This window comes from Triticum dicoccoides, chromosome 4A, assembly GCF_002162155.2.
Source record: "Triticum dicoccoides isolate Atlit2015 ecotype Zavitan chromosome 4A, WEW_v2.0, whole genome shotgun sequence".
Classification (NCBI taxonomy): Eukaryota; Viridiplantae; Streptophyta; class Magnoliopsida; order Poales; family Poaceae; genus Triticum; species Triticum dicoccoides.
Genome location: NC_041386.1, coordinates 643533646 through 643546891, shown reverse-complemented (window position 1 = coordinate 643546891; position 13246 = coordinate 643533646). Strand labels below are relative to the sequence as shown.

Below are 13246 nucleotides of genomic sequence, written 5' to 3'. Positions count from 1 at the left end.
ATCCAAAGCTATCCGCATATGTCCGGTTGCATTTCAGAAGAAATTTAACAAAAGTCAACAAATTTGATGGATATTTAAACAAACCGGATGATATTCATTCGTACTTGAATAATTTTTAGACAAAACCAGATGCTTTTCATATAGACCGGAGCAAACTAATTACATTTCGACATATTTGAACTAAATCCTACTCTAAACCTAGTCTAAATGTCCGCCAACACCCGTTCGCCCATTTTCGGCCGGCCATGAGCCCTGGGAACTGAAAACTCCAGCTTCGCCTCCACAGCCTACAAGCGGCTAATTGGCCGACGATTTTGAGCCCGTCAAGCTTGGCTTAGCGGGAGCTAAAGGGCAGTGACCTTCTTGGTGTCCGAGCACAGGTGAACTCCCATGATATACTTTTTCTCGCTGTCGCTAGCGCCCTTGGACGTGCCGGCTTTGTGGTCGTGGCGGTGAGGCGCGGGCGTGGCGGGGCTAGCAACGTCTTCCTCGTCCTCGCTCTTTCCATAGACTTCGTCGCCCGCCTCACTGATCTCCTTGAAGACCACTTCTATCTCCGACTGACGTTGGCGGTACCGCCAACGGCCGCGACGGATTTTGTAGGCCGTGCGATAGGAGTCGACCAGCGCCTTCTCCTCCGCCTGGTCCATGTCTGGTGCTCCGTGCCGGTGGCAAGTTGCTCCATCACGCACCAGAGCTCATTGAGGAGGTGGAGGTTGTACTCCTGGTCGGCTTGAGCCTGTCGGAACAAGGCCTCCTGCACGGGCATGCCGGCATGGACTGACGAGGAGGGTGGCGTCGCCCGTCATTGGTCACATCTTCCATTGGGATGTCCGCAGCGCCGGCCACCGTCTGCCTGGCGGCCTGCAAACCGGCAGCAATGGCGGCATCTCAGTCTTTTGGTCGAACGAGAGGTTGTCCCAGATGGCTTTGGAGCTCAAGGAGGCCATGACGGTCGTGGTGCGGTGAGGAAGAGGATGGATGCGTCTATGACTGGGGTTGGAGTTTAAATAGTCGGCGAATGACAGGGCAAGCGAAGAGGTGGCTAATGGCGGGCAGTAGACGAACAGACCTGTGGCGCCGGAGTAGGTTCTTCGGCAACCGCGCATGTTTAATGTAGGGAGGCGGAATGATGAGTTATCATTTGAACGTGGAATTACAGTGTGCACCGGGAAACGGCGTGGGCTGCATTCTCGTCCGGCGTCGCTTCAATGCCAAAGGGCCATTGAGATGACACATCGCTCTAAGCCGGCATGAATGCAAGATCGATGCTTTGGAGCGGCGCTGGCCACTTCGGATAGGAGGGACATGGGCAAAGGAGGGTTTTTTGGGTGGGCCATGGCAGATAGAATCAAGCGTGACAGCGGTTTGGATGTCCGCAAAGTCTTCAATTTGTTTTCGTATTGCGGGAGAAAATAAGTCTGGGCCGGTCGACAGACCGATATAGACCCGCATTGAATGGCAAAACACGTCTGGACCATGAGGTCTGGACGGTTGTGGTCGTTTCGAGGCTCGGTGTTGAAGATGCCCTTACATACTCTTCGAGAGTTTAATAATTCATTTAAAATATTTTATCAAATTATCAAAAGATTTGGATTCTAATGATTTTGATCATGTAGTTTTTTAATGGAAGGTTTGTTTGATTTAGAAGATTAAATGTTGGCCCAAGCGCAAGAAATACTATAATCCCCTCGCAAAAATTAGAAAAAGAAATACTATAACCGGGACAAAACAGGGTTGGGGGCTTGGGGCCTACTGACCGGCACGTAACACCCATCAGGCCATCAACGTGTGTCCACCGAGAAGCATCTGCGTCCATCTCCTTTCTCTCGCTCCATCTCTTTTTCTCATTCACGTGCTTCCACCGATCTTCTTAGACCAAGCAGCTAGCGGGATTAGCCGCGCTGTGAGCTGGCTGCCCGGCGAGGTTCGTTCCCAGGTTGCCGGCGTGTGTCAATCATGTGAGGCGGGCCCAGATGTGAAGCCTCCACACCCAAAGTTGTTGGCTTCCCCAGTTCCACCGGAGCGAGCGCGAGCGTCGCCGCCGGATCTGCCAATAGTGTCACACAGGCGCAGATGTGAGGCCTCCACCAAAGTTGCTGGCGCCCCACGTTCCACCGGAGCGAGCGCCGCCGCTAGATCGCTCGTCCCTCTCCCCTCCTCTGTGCGTGTCTTAGACTAGTCATAGTGCATAGCACGATAGATTAGTCTCATTTATTATCATGCATGACACATAGTAGCATCATATTTATTATGTTACGGTATTTATCTATATTACTATAACTATCTCTCTTCTTTAATTGCCTGCCACATAAATATTATTGTGAGTCCGAAATACATAATACTATTTATGTTACCCCACTATGGCCAGCCTTATCATGTGCAGACCGCAGCGCGTGCCACTGCTGCTCTCGCGAAAACGACCTCCTCACCTGCCCTGCCCACTTCTTCGTTCACAAGGTGGCAGTTGCTAGATCTCGATACGGGGACCTGTCCTTGTATTATCGTATCCACGTAGGAGCATCTATAGTTGTGATGGCCAAATCTGGCCTCTCAAACAGTCGGGCACGCCTCGTATTTAGCACTTTGCATCTGCGTATCTCATATCCGACGCCTTATATCTATACTACACATGCAAACGTTGATCTTCCCTACATGATCAAACGATGGACAACAAAAACCAACTACAAAAAAACACAAAATCGACTGCAAACGGACATTAACAAACTTCGCCACATGCAAAAAATCTTAGTTCATCGTCGGACAAGTTCTTAAACTTGTACAACTACAAACGATATAAACATTGAGGAGGGGGATGAATCACCACTTCCTCGCCGGGCCTTTGCCCTTCCGGTCGCCGCTGCAGTTGTAGGTGTCTGCAGCTGGTGGAGGGTCTTGGTCGTCCAATGAGGAGGTGCAGCTGTTGCCGTCGTTGGATTTGGAGTCGGAGAGGACGATGAGTCCCTTCATCCGACGAACCATCCTGTCTCCCCCCCTTCAACCTGGCGACTCGAGCCTTCTTCATCGTTGCCTCCTTCGCCTCGCGCTCCGATTGCTCAATAGCAAGCCGGAGCGCCTTTGCGTTCTTCTGTCGGAGGCGGGGAGTGTCTGTCTCTACCGTCGTGAGGGAGCGGCGGTAGATTCATGTGAGAAGACGTGCGTCCTTGTCGGGGGCCGCCTCCGTCCCGCGGCGGTGGCGCACGGACTGCTCCGCCGCGTCCCTCTCCCGTGCATGCTACCTCTCGCGGCGCGCGATGCGCGCCTCTGACTTCGGAGACCGGAGTGCGCGTGCGTGCCGGCGACGCGGGCACAAGCACCCAACGTTGGCCGTGAGAAGGAGTGGCCGGCGGGGGAAGAAGACGGCGCGGAGCCGATGCAGACTATTCTGTCATTGCATCGCTGCGCGCGGGCCAGGAGGGTGCAGCTCCGGCGTCCACGACGCTCCTGATCCGGAGCCGCCGCCGATCTTCACCTTGGACCGCCCCAGCGCAATGCGGAGGGCCATCTCCTCCTCGTAGTCGAGCTCCGAGCCGGAATCGCTGTCGGAGCTGCTCATCGTAGTGGATGGGGGCGGAATCAGAGAGGGAGAGGAATGGACGGAGCGAGAGAGAGGGGGAGAGTGAGCTAGGGTTTGAGCTCGTCGGCCGGATTGGGTTATTTTATGGGATCGATGGTGGGTCGGGCCTGTCAGGCGGACGTGCCGGGGTCATCCCATATCCGCCCTATATTTGGACTGGATATGACGGGTGTCGGTCAGCCCGGACGTTTGTCTGCGGTTTTAAAGGTCTGATTGGGTTGATTTTTTTTTTGACCGGTCAATGACCGGACGGATTGCCCGGACGTTCGAGACGGGTATGAAAGGCCCGAGTGTAGATGCTCTAAGGCCTTGTACAATGATGGATGCTTACATACAGGTGCTTGAGAAAAGAGTGCACCGTTGCACATCGTCTTGCAATGCAGAGGTGCTAGGCACAGGTGCTTCGATTGCTCAGAAAGAGGCGTTTGGCCCCTTTTTCCCCGTCAATAAGGCTTTAAGGGAGCATTTATTTTCTAAGCACTGGCTGGCACAGGAAGTAAACATTTGCTTCTGCCTCCGTTCCTAAGCGCCGGTGCAATCCAACATGAGTAAAAGAAAACAGGTTTATTTCTACGGCATCTGGCTAAGCACCCGGCGTTGTGCATGGGCCTATTCTACCTCAGTTGTTGACACCGGACACAAAATATGTCTTCCGGAGGGTTTCTTCAAATCCAGCCCATTTATCTTTTTGGGTTGATGCCCCGCCGGAGTTCATTGTTAAACTATTAGCGAATGATGTAACGGTCATATGATTAATAAAGTTTGTCTTCCTGTAAAAAAAAGCATGCATTAACGCTTGGGTTTGGTCACCATGTTTGGTTAGACAGTGCGAGAAATTTCTTTCTTACCTGTAAACATTGTGGTGATATAAATAAAGCTTAGCAAGAGTGCCTTGAAAAGAAAGAGAGAGAAAAAACTACTCATTGTGCACCTTGACGCCACCGCTTGCTTGTCATTTGGAGCGATCAATCAAAGAGCCATACTTGTAAGTTGAACCAACATTCCAGCAGCACGAAACATCCATATTGTGCAAGCCAGCGTGTTCGCCGCGTATACTTGTTTTTTTTTAAGCCAGCAGCACGAAACTACTCAGAGTTTTTTTTTTTAAGCAGCACGAAACATCCTTGTTCCCTCGTTTGGTTCAAGGACTGATGAACTGATTCTCGATTTGGCGTGTGCAGAAACAAAGCAGCTATGCTTCGAAAAGAGCCACGCACGTACATCCATGGAGAAACGGCGGACCAAGCGCACCCGACGCTCTTGCCGTGCCGTGTCTGCCGAAGCCGACGGGGCCGATGAACCAACAGACACAGCAGAACCACTCGTGCCCTTCCACAGAGCACAGAGCGGTCGAAACGCTTGCAATCTTGGAGAGGAGTTTGACCTGTAGCAGCTTCCGGCCCACCGGGCGGCGCTTACTTACTTATTGACCGCTAGCTAGCTTACTCACTGAATCTAAGACTGCAAAAGACGACGCAGGAGAAAGAAAGAAAAATTCAATCTTCATTCTTACAAGAACACACACACACACATTGCAAGCGTGTTAAGAATCTTCATTCTTGGTCTGTTTCCGTAGCATCTCGATAACTTGGTCCAGGGGCGGGTCTCCGGGCCTCCGGCTGCCCCAGAATGAACTCCTTCAGCTACAAGAACACACACACACACACACACACACACACGGAATTGATAGGACGCCGGTAAGAGCAGGAAAGGAAACACATCGATGATGTTTCACAGTAATTAATTTAGCTAGACTTTGTACTGTACTCTGGTTTCATTCTGACAATGGATCCGGGGATGATCTATCTAAAAGGGAAATGTTTCACAGTAATTACTTTAAGGTCTGAACATCAGATGCCGTGCGTGCTCTGAACAAAAATGTAAGTAACCTTAGGAATTAGCATCTCAGATGGTGATTGTACCGATACACTAGAATTGTTCGTTTTTCGGTTACGGGATTGATTTTCGTTTCATGCCTAATAACATCAGGAATGTGCACACAAACTGCTGTTCGTAGTACTGGCTGATTAATCCACGCATATGAACTATGAAGATCTTCAAATTATGTAGTGTCAGGCCGGGAAGAAATGAAGCCTGACTGCCCGAGTCGTAATAACTGAAGAAAAATGCAGAGCAAATGAGTGATCCCCTTACCTCGCGCATGTCGCGCCCTCTCTCCATGGTGAACATGAGCGTGCCGAAGTCCACGGCCACGAATTTCGCCGCCACGGCCACGGTCCGCAGCACGTTGCTCCACCGCGTCGCGATCCCCGCCACCTCCTCCCGGGTCCGCCGGACGCCGGGCCGGAGCTTCACGAAGCCCAGCGACGGCCCGCCGTGGCCGCGGAGGATCTCGGCCCGGAGCGCGGCGGGGTCCATCCGCGACAGGTCCGGCGGCGGCCGGTCGGGGACGTCCCGCGCCCCGGAGCCGGCGCCCCAGTGCCGCCACTCCTCGTCCTCCTCGTCGTCCACCACGTCGCGGAGGTCGTCCGGGATCGCCGCCCGCTTCGCCCCCAGCGCCGTCCCGCCGCACAGCAGGAGGAGCAGGGCGGCCGCGGCGGCGACGAGGACGAGTCTGCCCTGCCGCGCCATTCTCGCCGGCGCGCGTCAAAGACGCCCGTGATGAGACGGTTTCCGTCAGTCTCCAAACGACCAGCGTGTGGCTAACCGGCCAACGAACCAACCGCTACACGAATGACTTGTTCCTACTGAAACCACCCCCCAAATACAGCATTTCCTCTTTGGAGGCGTAGAAATTCAACATTTTACATACATGTACTCCATCCGTTTCAAAATATTTGAATTTCTACGTTTGTTCTAACTCAAACATTTGAAGTTCAACAGAGTTTATAGAAAATTATACCGTATCAACATCAACCAACCATATATAGCATGAGCAGATATTTTTATAGTATAAATGTAAGAAGACTTATTTGATGTTGTACATGTCTGTACATTTTTCTGTAGAATTAGGACAAATCTAGAACTTCAAATATTTTGAAACAGATGGAGTACAAACTAACTACTGAACCCCCAAACTGAAGAGAGAACCACATATTTATTTGCACCAACTTATAGTGTTCATTCAGCTAGGAACAGTTTGGAGCGCAGGAATTTCACCAGAAAACAGCTCGATCCCGTAGGAAATCGACGAGAATTCTCGCTTTTCAACTGTGACCTTTAACAAACAACTTGTTTTCGATCGATGACGCACATCCATCTCAGAAGGTAAATTTAAGTGCTGCTGCATATTAAACTGAGGCTGGAGGTAACATTTGAAAACACTGACAGTGCACTTATTTACATGGCATTCAGACTTGGGCTTGGACGAACTACAGGCTGTTTAATTGCAGTTGCTGCAACAAAACATTGTGTGCAAATTGCGCCGGAGAAACAGGTCCTGAACTGACTATGGGTCTGCATGGCCCAGTATGGGCTCATCGTCACCGGAGTCATCGTCGTCTTCTTCGCTCAGCTCTTCGTCGCTCGAATTATCTTCTGGGGTTATACCCGCATCCTCTGGCTTGGCATATTTCTCGCAGAATTCTGCAGAACCAGTAGCAATAGAAGTCAGCTTACAAGTACCACGGAAGAGAGCATGATCCAACAAACATGCATATGGTTACGAAAATAGTATCTCCTGATGAGTTCTGCGCTCAATATATCAGATATAGTCTTCTTAAGTTTGATTTAGCTACATGACTAATGACTAAGAACCATATATTCGAATAAAGCAAAGCGTCTCCATCTCATCCTAGAAGCACAAGCTGCCTCAGCAAACACAAGCTGCATCAGAAGATTTGGACACACTGCCAGGTCTCTAGCACGATACAACTACAACATGTTTCTCACTTCCTCTGGAGGTCTTCCATGATTACAATTACTTATCGCATTACCTCATGATCCCACATCCAGGATAAAACCAGTATTGTTTCTTGGTTATTTGGGTTTTGGCATGTTTTCTAGCAAACATGCCACAGGTGCTTGTACAGACCGTCTCCTTTTCAACTTAACTAATAGGCAGAGCTCCTGCCAGTTGCTCGAAAAAATTGTACCAACCCATCCCATGCTGACCAAACACCCCCTCTCATCAATAATAGTCTAATTACTTGATGTTGTGCAAATTTGATGCTGATATGCATCACCTTACATGCACAAACAATATGCATACAAGTTGGGATATTAGACTTGGGCGCAGGTAAATGAGCAGCCAGGTCAAATTTTATGCAGCAATTTCCCATAAACGAACTTGTATTTTGATTTCTAGATGAGATAAAACCATACACAAGTTATAACTACGCAAGCATCTCCTTGTACCACATAAATTTAACCTACTGGCTACTGCAGCCAATCTATGGTAACCAGGCAGCAAGCAACAGGTTAAAACTTACGCTATGCGCTTATGGGTCTGAAGCCTACTCAGATTACATACATAACTATGTAACCTATCAGGTAAATTTAGATTGCTATATAGAACATATAACTGAACGCCCAAAAGAACAACTGCAACAAACCAACATTCTTTGGAGGCTTCTTAGCTAAAACCTATCCAAAAGAGGTCTCTGACATGCATTTATTAGTTACTAAATACAGGCTTTCACGCCGCTTTATGTACAAAGAAGCCGCCACGTCCATACAACAAGTCCGAGTGCAACACACGCATTTATTAGTTATGAATTACGATTGTTTATTGTCTAGATGAACTCGGCATTGTAAGTTAAAAAGACAAGTCAGGGTGCGAGGCCACCATGTCTATGAAAGAGATGAATTCCCTCTTTACACTAGTTTGGAAGGAGCGTAAAGATAATCCAATGGATAAAAGTTTTACTAGAGAGATGTGTGTTAAATAAATATAATCACCTTTCACTTTTTGCTCATAAGCAGGGCGATCACGCATCAAGAGTGCAGCAGCTTCTCCATTCAATGGATCAGAGGGATTTGGATATAACAAAAGTTGCGGAAGGAAGACTTCAAACACATTGACAAGATCTGTAAAAAAGTATTATACAGTTGCAAGGTTAGAAGATTGTCATAACAACAACCGTAGAGCTCTGCGTTTATACAGAGAATGTAAGGAAGCTAATTAGCATGTTCGTCTAAAGAACAATGAAATAGAGAGATTAGAATTTACCAAACATTGGGCTCCATGTCTGGTTAATGACATCCAAGCAGACGGAACCAGACCTACAATTTGCATTCATCCACAAGTGGTTAGGAAATACTAGAAAGTTATAGCATCGTAGTTTCGGATCGACTGAGCATGAATACTGAATTCGAGAGAACACTCACAGTTCATCGACATTCGGGTGATATATCTTATTAACGAAACCAATCGACGGAGACCTGTAAGGATACGCATCGGGCAGTTCTACTCGAACCTTCCATACACCTCCTTGGTAGAGACCTGTTAATATTAAAATCCATCACTGAGAGCAGCAGTCAACCATTGTAGCAACTCATCTTATATTGCTGGGCTGGTATGGAAACATAATCACTGAAGCTTAACAAGAGCTAAAGGCGTCAACATGCAAGGGAAGCTGCCAGCGACGTTAAAACATTGAGATCTATATATTCGGCGTTGCTCTTGAGCTAAATCGGTAGAATGAGCTTTAGAAGGAAATCTCGAAACTTGTGCTAGTAGTATATATCTATATCTAGATTCAGAAACCAGAGGCTACTATAGGCGAGAAGAAGCGAATCATCAAATCGGTTCTAAGAAGAAGAAGAAGCGCGGGCACGTACTCTCTTCGGGCCCGCGGAATTCGACGAGGAACTCCTGCATCCCGTCGTTCACCGTCTCGACCTTGTAGTCGCTCATCATCCTGCAAAGAAAGCACCGGAAACACAGATCAGGGAATCCGCCGTGAAAATCCCCGTACACCCACAAGAAATCTATGTGCGGGGCTCCATTGCGCGTGCTCACAGCTTCATGAGGTCCATCTCCCGGCGCTTGCTCGGAGACGACATCCGTGCCCGGCGGGACGGCCCGGCCCGACAATCAAGAACGCGGTTTGCCCTATTGGGGATAGGACGAGGGAGGGAGGGAGGGAGGGAGGGAGAGGATCGAGTCGCCTGCGCCTGCGCCTGCGTCTGCGATGGGAAAGGCGGGGCAGAGGGGATGAGGAAAGCAGAGGGGAAAGGGACAGGGCCGCCGAGCGGGGATGGGATGGGATGGGATGGGATGGGAGGGGGGAAGAAGACGACGGATGATGGATGGACGCAGACGCAGAGGGAACTGCTCTCGCCTCGTCTGGTGGTAATGGGGAAAGACGATTAGTTACAGTATTTTGTAAATTATTAATAATCGCTTTTGGTTTAATTTATTTATTTAATCTGGGTGAGTTACCTATATTTACTTATACTCCCTCCGGTCCTTTTTACTCTCCATATTAGGTTTGTTTGAAGTCAATCTCATCCAACTTTGACCAAGTTTATATAAAAAATTATAGACATTCACATAACAACACCAATATCATTAGATTCATCTTGGAACATATTTTCATATTATATTTATTAATATTATAGATGCTAATAATTTTTAATATAAATTTGATCAAACTTAGCAAAGTTTGACTTTCGGCAAAACCAATGTGCAGAGTAAAAAGGACCGGAGGGAGTACAAAGTTCATTCACGTTTCTGTTTTAAGTAGTAGTAGTACGATTTTGTTGTGACGAATTGGTTGGAAAATCCTCTCGCCGAATTCGGTTTGCGCAGAACGAAGAGAAAAAGAAGGTCTGAGTGGAGTACGGCCTACGTTTATATGGCAGCGAAACGGACGGCCGACGGTGCCGAGTTTTTCGTGGATCCGTCCGATTTTCGCGTGCTTCCGCGAGGTTGCAATATCCTACTGCTGTTTGGCGCATTTTTTGGTGTGGAAAAACAAAACTCTGTCGGCAAGATCCCGTGGGGTTGGCCCTACCAAACAAACAACGCTTCCCAAGAAGTGTCACGTCTAAGTTCAAAAAAAAAAAAAAGAAGTGTCACGTCTTGGTTGCCGTGGTTGATCCACGCCGCCATCTCGAGGGGTTGATGCGAACGCTTCACTGCTACCGGCGCGCGTGTAGGAAGGTGGCCACGACGTTGACGCGGCTGTGGCGTGCGAGCAGGCAAGGAGCGCGCCGGAGGCAGGTAGTCGCAGCTTCGGAGCCTGCTGCCATGGGTCGGACCGGATCCGGCGGGTTGTTGTGCGCGATGCGTGAGGGTGGCTGGCACGCATGGCGCGCACACAAGGTCAACGGTCGGTTGGGAGGGGAGGCGCAGATCTGATAGGGCGCGGTCACGACTGTTGGGGAACGTAGCATGCAATTTTAAAAAAAAAATTACGATCACGCAAGATCTATCTAGGAGATGCAACGAGACGGAGAGAGTGTGTCCACGTACCCTCGTAGACCGAAAGCGGCAGCATTATGTTAACGCGGTTGATGTAGTCGAACGTGTTCACAATCCAACCGATCCAAGTACCGAACGTACGGCACCTCCGTGTTCAACACACGTTCAGCTCGATGACGTCCCTCGAGCTCTTGATCCAGTAGAGGGTCGAGAGAGAGTTTCGACAGCACGACGGCGTGGTGACGGTGATGGTGATGTGATCCGCGCAGGGCTTCGCCTAAGCACTACGATGCTATGACCGGAGGAGTAAACTGTGGAGGGGGGCACCACACACGGCTAAGAGATTTCTTGGTGTCCTTTGGGGTGCCCCCCGCCCCCGTATATAAAGGGGGGAAGGAGGAGGTCGGCGGCCAGCAGGGGCGCGCCATGCGGGGGAGTCGCCCCCTCTGTCGGTGTCAAAACCGACGGATCTCGGGTAGGGGGTCCTGAACTGTGCGTCTAAGGCTGATGGTAACAGAAGGCGGGGGACACAATGTTTACCCAGGTTCGGGCCCTCTATATGGAGGTAATACCCTACTTCCTGCTTGATTGATCTTGATGATATAAGTATTATAAGAGTTGATCTACCACGAGATCGTAGAGGCTAAACCCTAGAAGCTAGCATATGATTCTGATTGACGTTGTCCTACGGACTAAACCCTCCGGTTTATATTGACACCGGAGGGGGCTAAGGTTACACGGAGTCGGTTACAAAGGAGGATATCTATATATCCGAATTGCCAAGCTTTCCTTCCACGCAAAGGAGAGTCTCACTCGGACGCGAGACGAAGTCTTCAATCTTGTATCTTCATAGTCCAACAGTCCGGCCAAAATATATAGTCCGGCTGTCCGAGGACCCCCCCCCCCCAATCCAGGACTCCCTCAGTAGCCCCTGAACCAGGCTTCAATGATGATGAGTCCTGCGCGCAGATTGTCTTCGACATTGCATGGCGGGTTCCTTCTCCAAATACTCCATGGAAGATTTTGAACACAAGGATCGTGTCCGGCTCTGCAAAACAAATTCCACATACCACCGTAGAGAGTATAATATTTCCACAAATCTAATCTGCTGACAATTGTTCATAACGTGACATCACGCCATGGCCCGGTCATTATTCGAACCATTTTTCTCAACCAGCCACTGCACGTGTTGCGAGGCGGTTTTATTGGCACGTCTTGTCGAAGCAGAGATCGTGTTCCCCTTATCATGGGATTCTCATCAATACGGGTGTGGGTAACCCAATCGTGCTTGTTAGTATGACTCCTCAATTTTAGGCAAGTTCCAAACGGTCACGCGGAGGACGCCTGATATTCGCCCTCTTTATAAAGGGGCCAAGGCCTATCCTTTTCTTCTCGCGCTCAATCCTTCCCTTCCCTCACCTCGAGTTCCAACACCCAAGGCTCAGGTTAAGCGCTTCGGACCTTCAACCATGTCCGGATCCAACCTTCAAGGCCGGTGGATGGCCTCTTCTGTCACAGAGGAGGACATCAAGAAACTAAGAGAAGCCAGGTATCTGACCGCCGAAATCTCGCACAGGCTGCCCGCTCAAGGGCAGGTCATCCCCACTCCCGAACCCAACGAGAGTGTCGTATTTGTTTCCCACTTCCTCCGAGGGCTAGGCTTTAGTCTTGATCCCTTTGTTAGAGGGCTTATGTTCTATTACGAGCTCGATTTCCACAATCTAGCCCCAGATTCCATCCTTCACATCTCGTCGTTTATCGTCGTGTGTGAGGCCTTCCTCCGCATCACCCCACACTTCGGCTTATGGCTCAAGACCTTCAATGTGAAGCCGAAGATGATCGATGGGCGACATGCAGAATGTGGAGGTGCCATAATAAGCAAAGGCGCCGATGCTCCATGGCCAAAGGGTTCCTTCCCGGTGTTACGGCATATCTCTCTCAAGGTAGTTTTGGTGATTGATGACAACATGTTTGTGGACTAATCTTGTGCTTTGAATAATTCACAGATTCTCCCCTGGCACGAGACGCTTTCTTCCCCTCGGAGTGTATTTCAAGACGGTGTAGCTCGTTCATTTCTTTCTCGGTGGACTAGTTGCGTAGAGGGCACAATACTATCAAGTGGGGGACCGCTGGGGTATTGCATGGGTGGAATCATCACGTACACATCAGCTTCTCACCCTCCGAGCTTTTCCATTCCATTGTAGAGTTCTCTTCTCTCTTCCTTGTCCTGTCTGGGTCCAAGCGGTAGTACCGTGCACCCAGCGGTAGTACCGCTGAGGAGCCACAAGCGGCAGTACCGCTCCACAGCGGTAGTACCGCCCGTGGCTCCACAGCAGTAG

At 49.6% G+C, this 13246-nt stretch overlaps 1 protein-coding gene and 1 pseudogene across 1 annotated transcript; both read right to left on the bottom strand.

Moving 5' to 3' along the window:
* Positions 1-4624: 4624 nt before the first annotated feature.
* On the bottom strand, positions 4625-6414 carry LOC119287641 (annotated as a pseudogene).
* Positions 6415-6691: 277 nt separating this feature from the next.
* Positions 6692-9781, bottom strand: LOC119287640 (ubiquitin-conjugating enzyme E2 4-like). Its single transcript, XM_037567219.1, has 6 exons — positions 9501-9781; positions 9320-9399; positions 8867-8981; positions 8709-8761; positions 8438-8566; positions 6692-7123 (listed from the first exon to the last, which is right to left on the bottom strand). Exons 1-6 carry the CDS (start codon positions 9542-9544, stop codon positions 6987-6989), a joined length of 558 nt encoding a protein of 185 aa, XP_037423116.1. The 5' UTR covers positions 9545-9781; the 3' UTR covers positions 6692-6986.
* Between the last annotated feature and the right edge of the window lie 3465 nt (positions 9782-13246).

What these genes read in the sequence shown, in the direction of transcription:
- LOC119287640 (XM_037567219.1), bottom strand. Translation starts at nt 9,544, where the DNA reads ATGTCGTCTCCGAGCAAGCGCCGGGAGATGGACCTCATGAAGCT. An exon ending in GAGATGGACCTCATGAAGCT is followed by an intron (nt 9,400 to 9,500) that starts GTGAGCACGCGC and finishes CTTTCTTTGCAG; the next exon opens with GATGATGAGCGACTACAAGG. An exon ending in GACATGGAGCCCAATGTTTG is followed by an intron (nt 8,567 to 8,708) that starts GTAAATTCTAAT and finishes ACTTTTTTACAG; the next exon opens with ATCTTGTCAATGTGTTTGAA.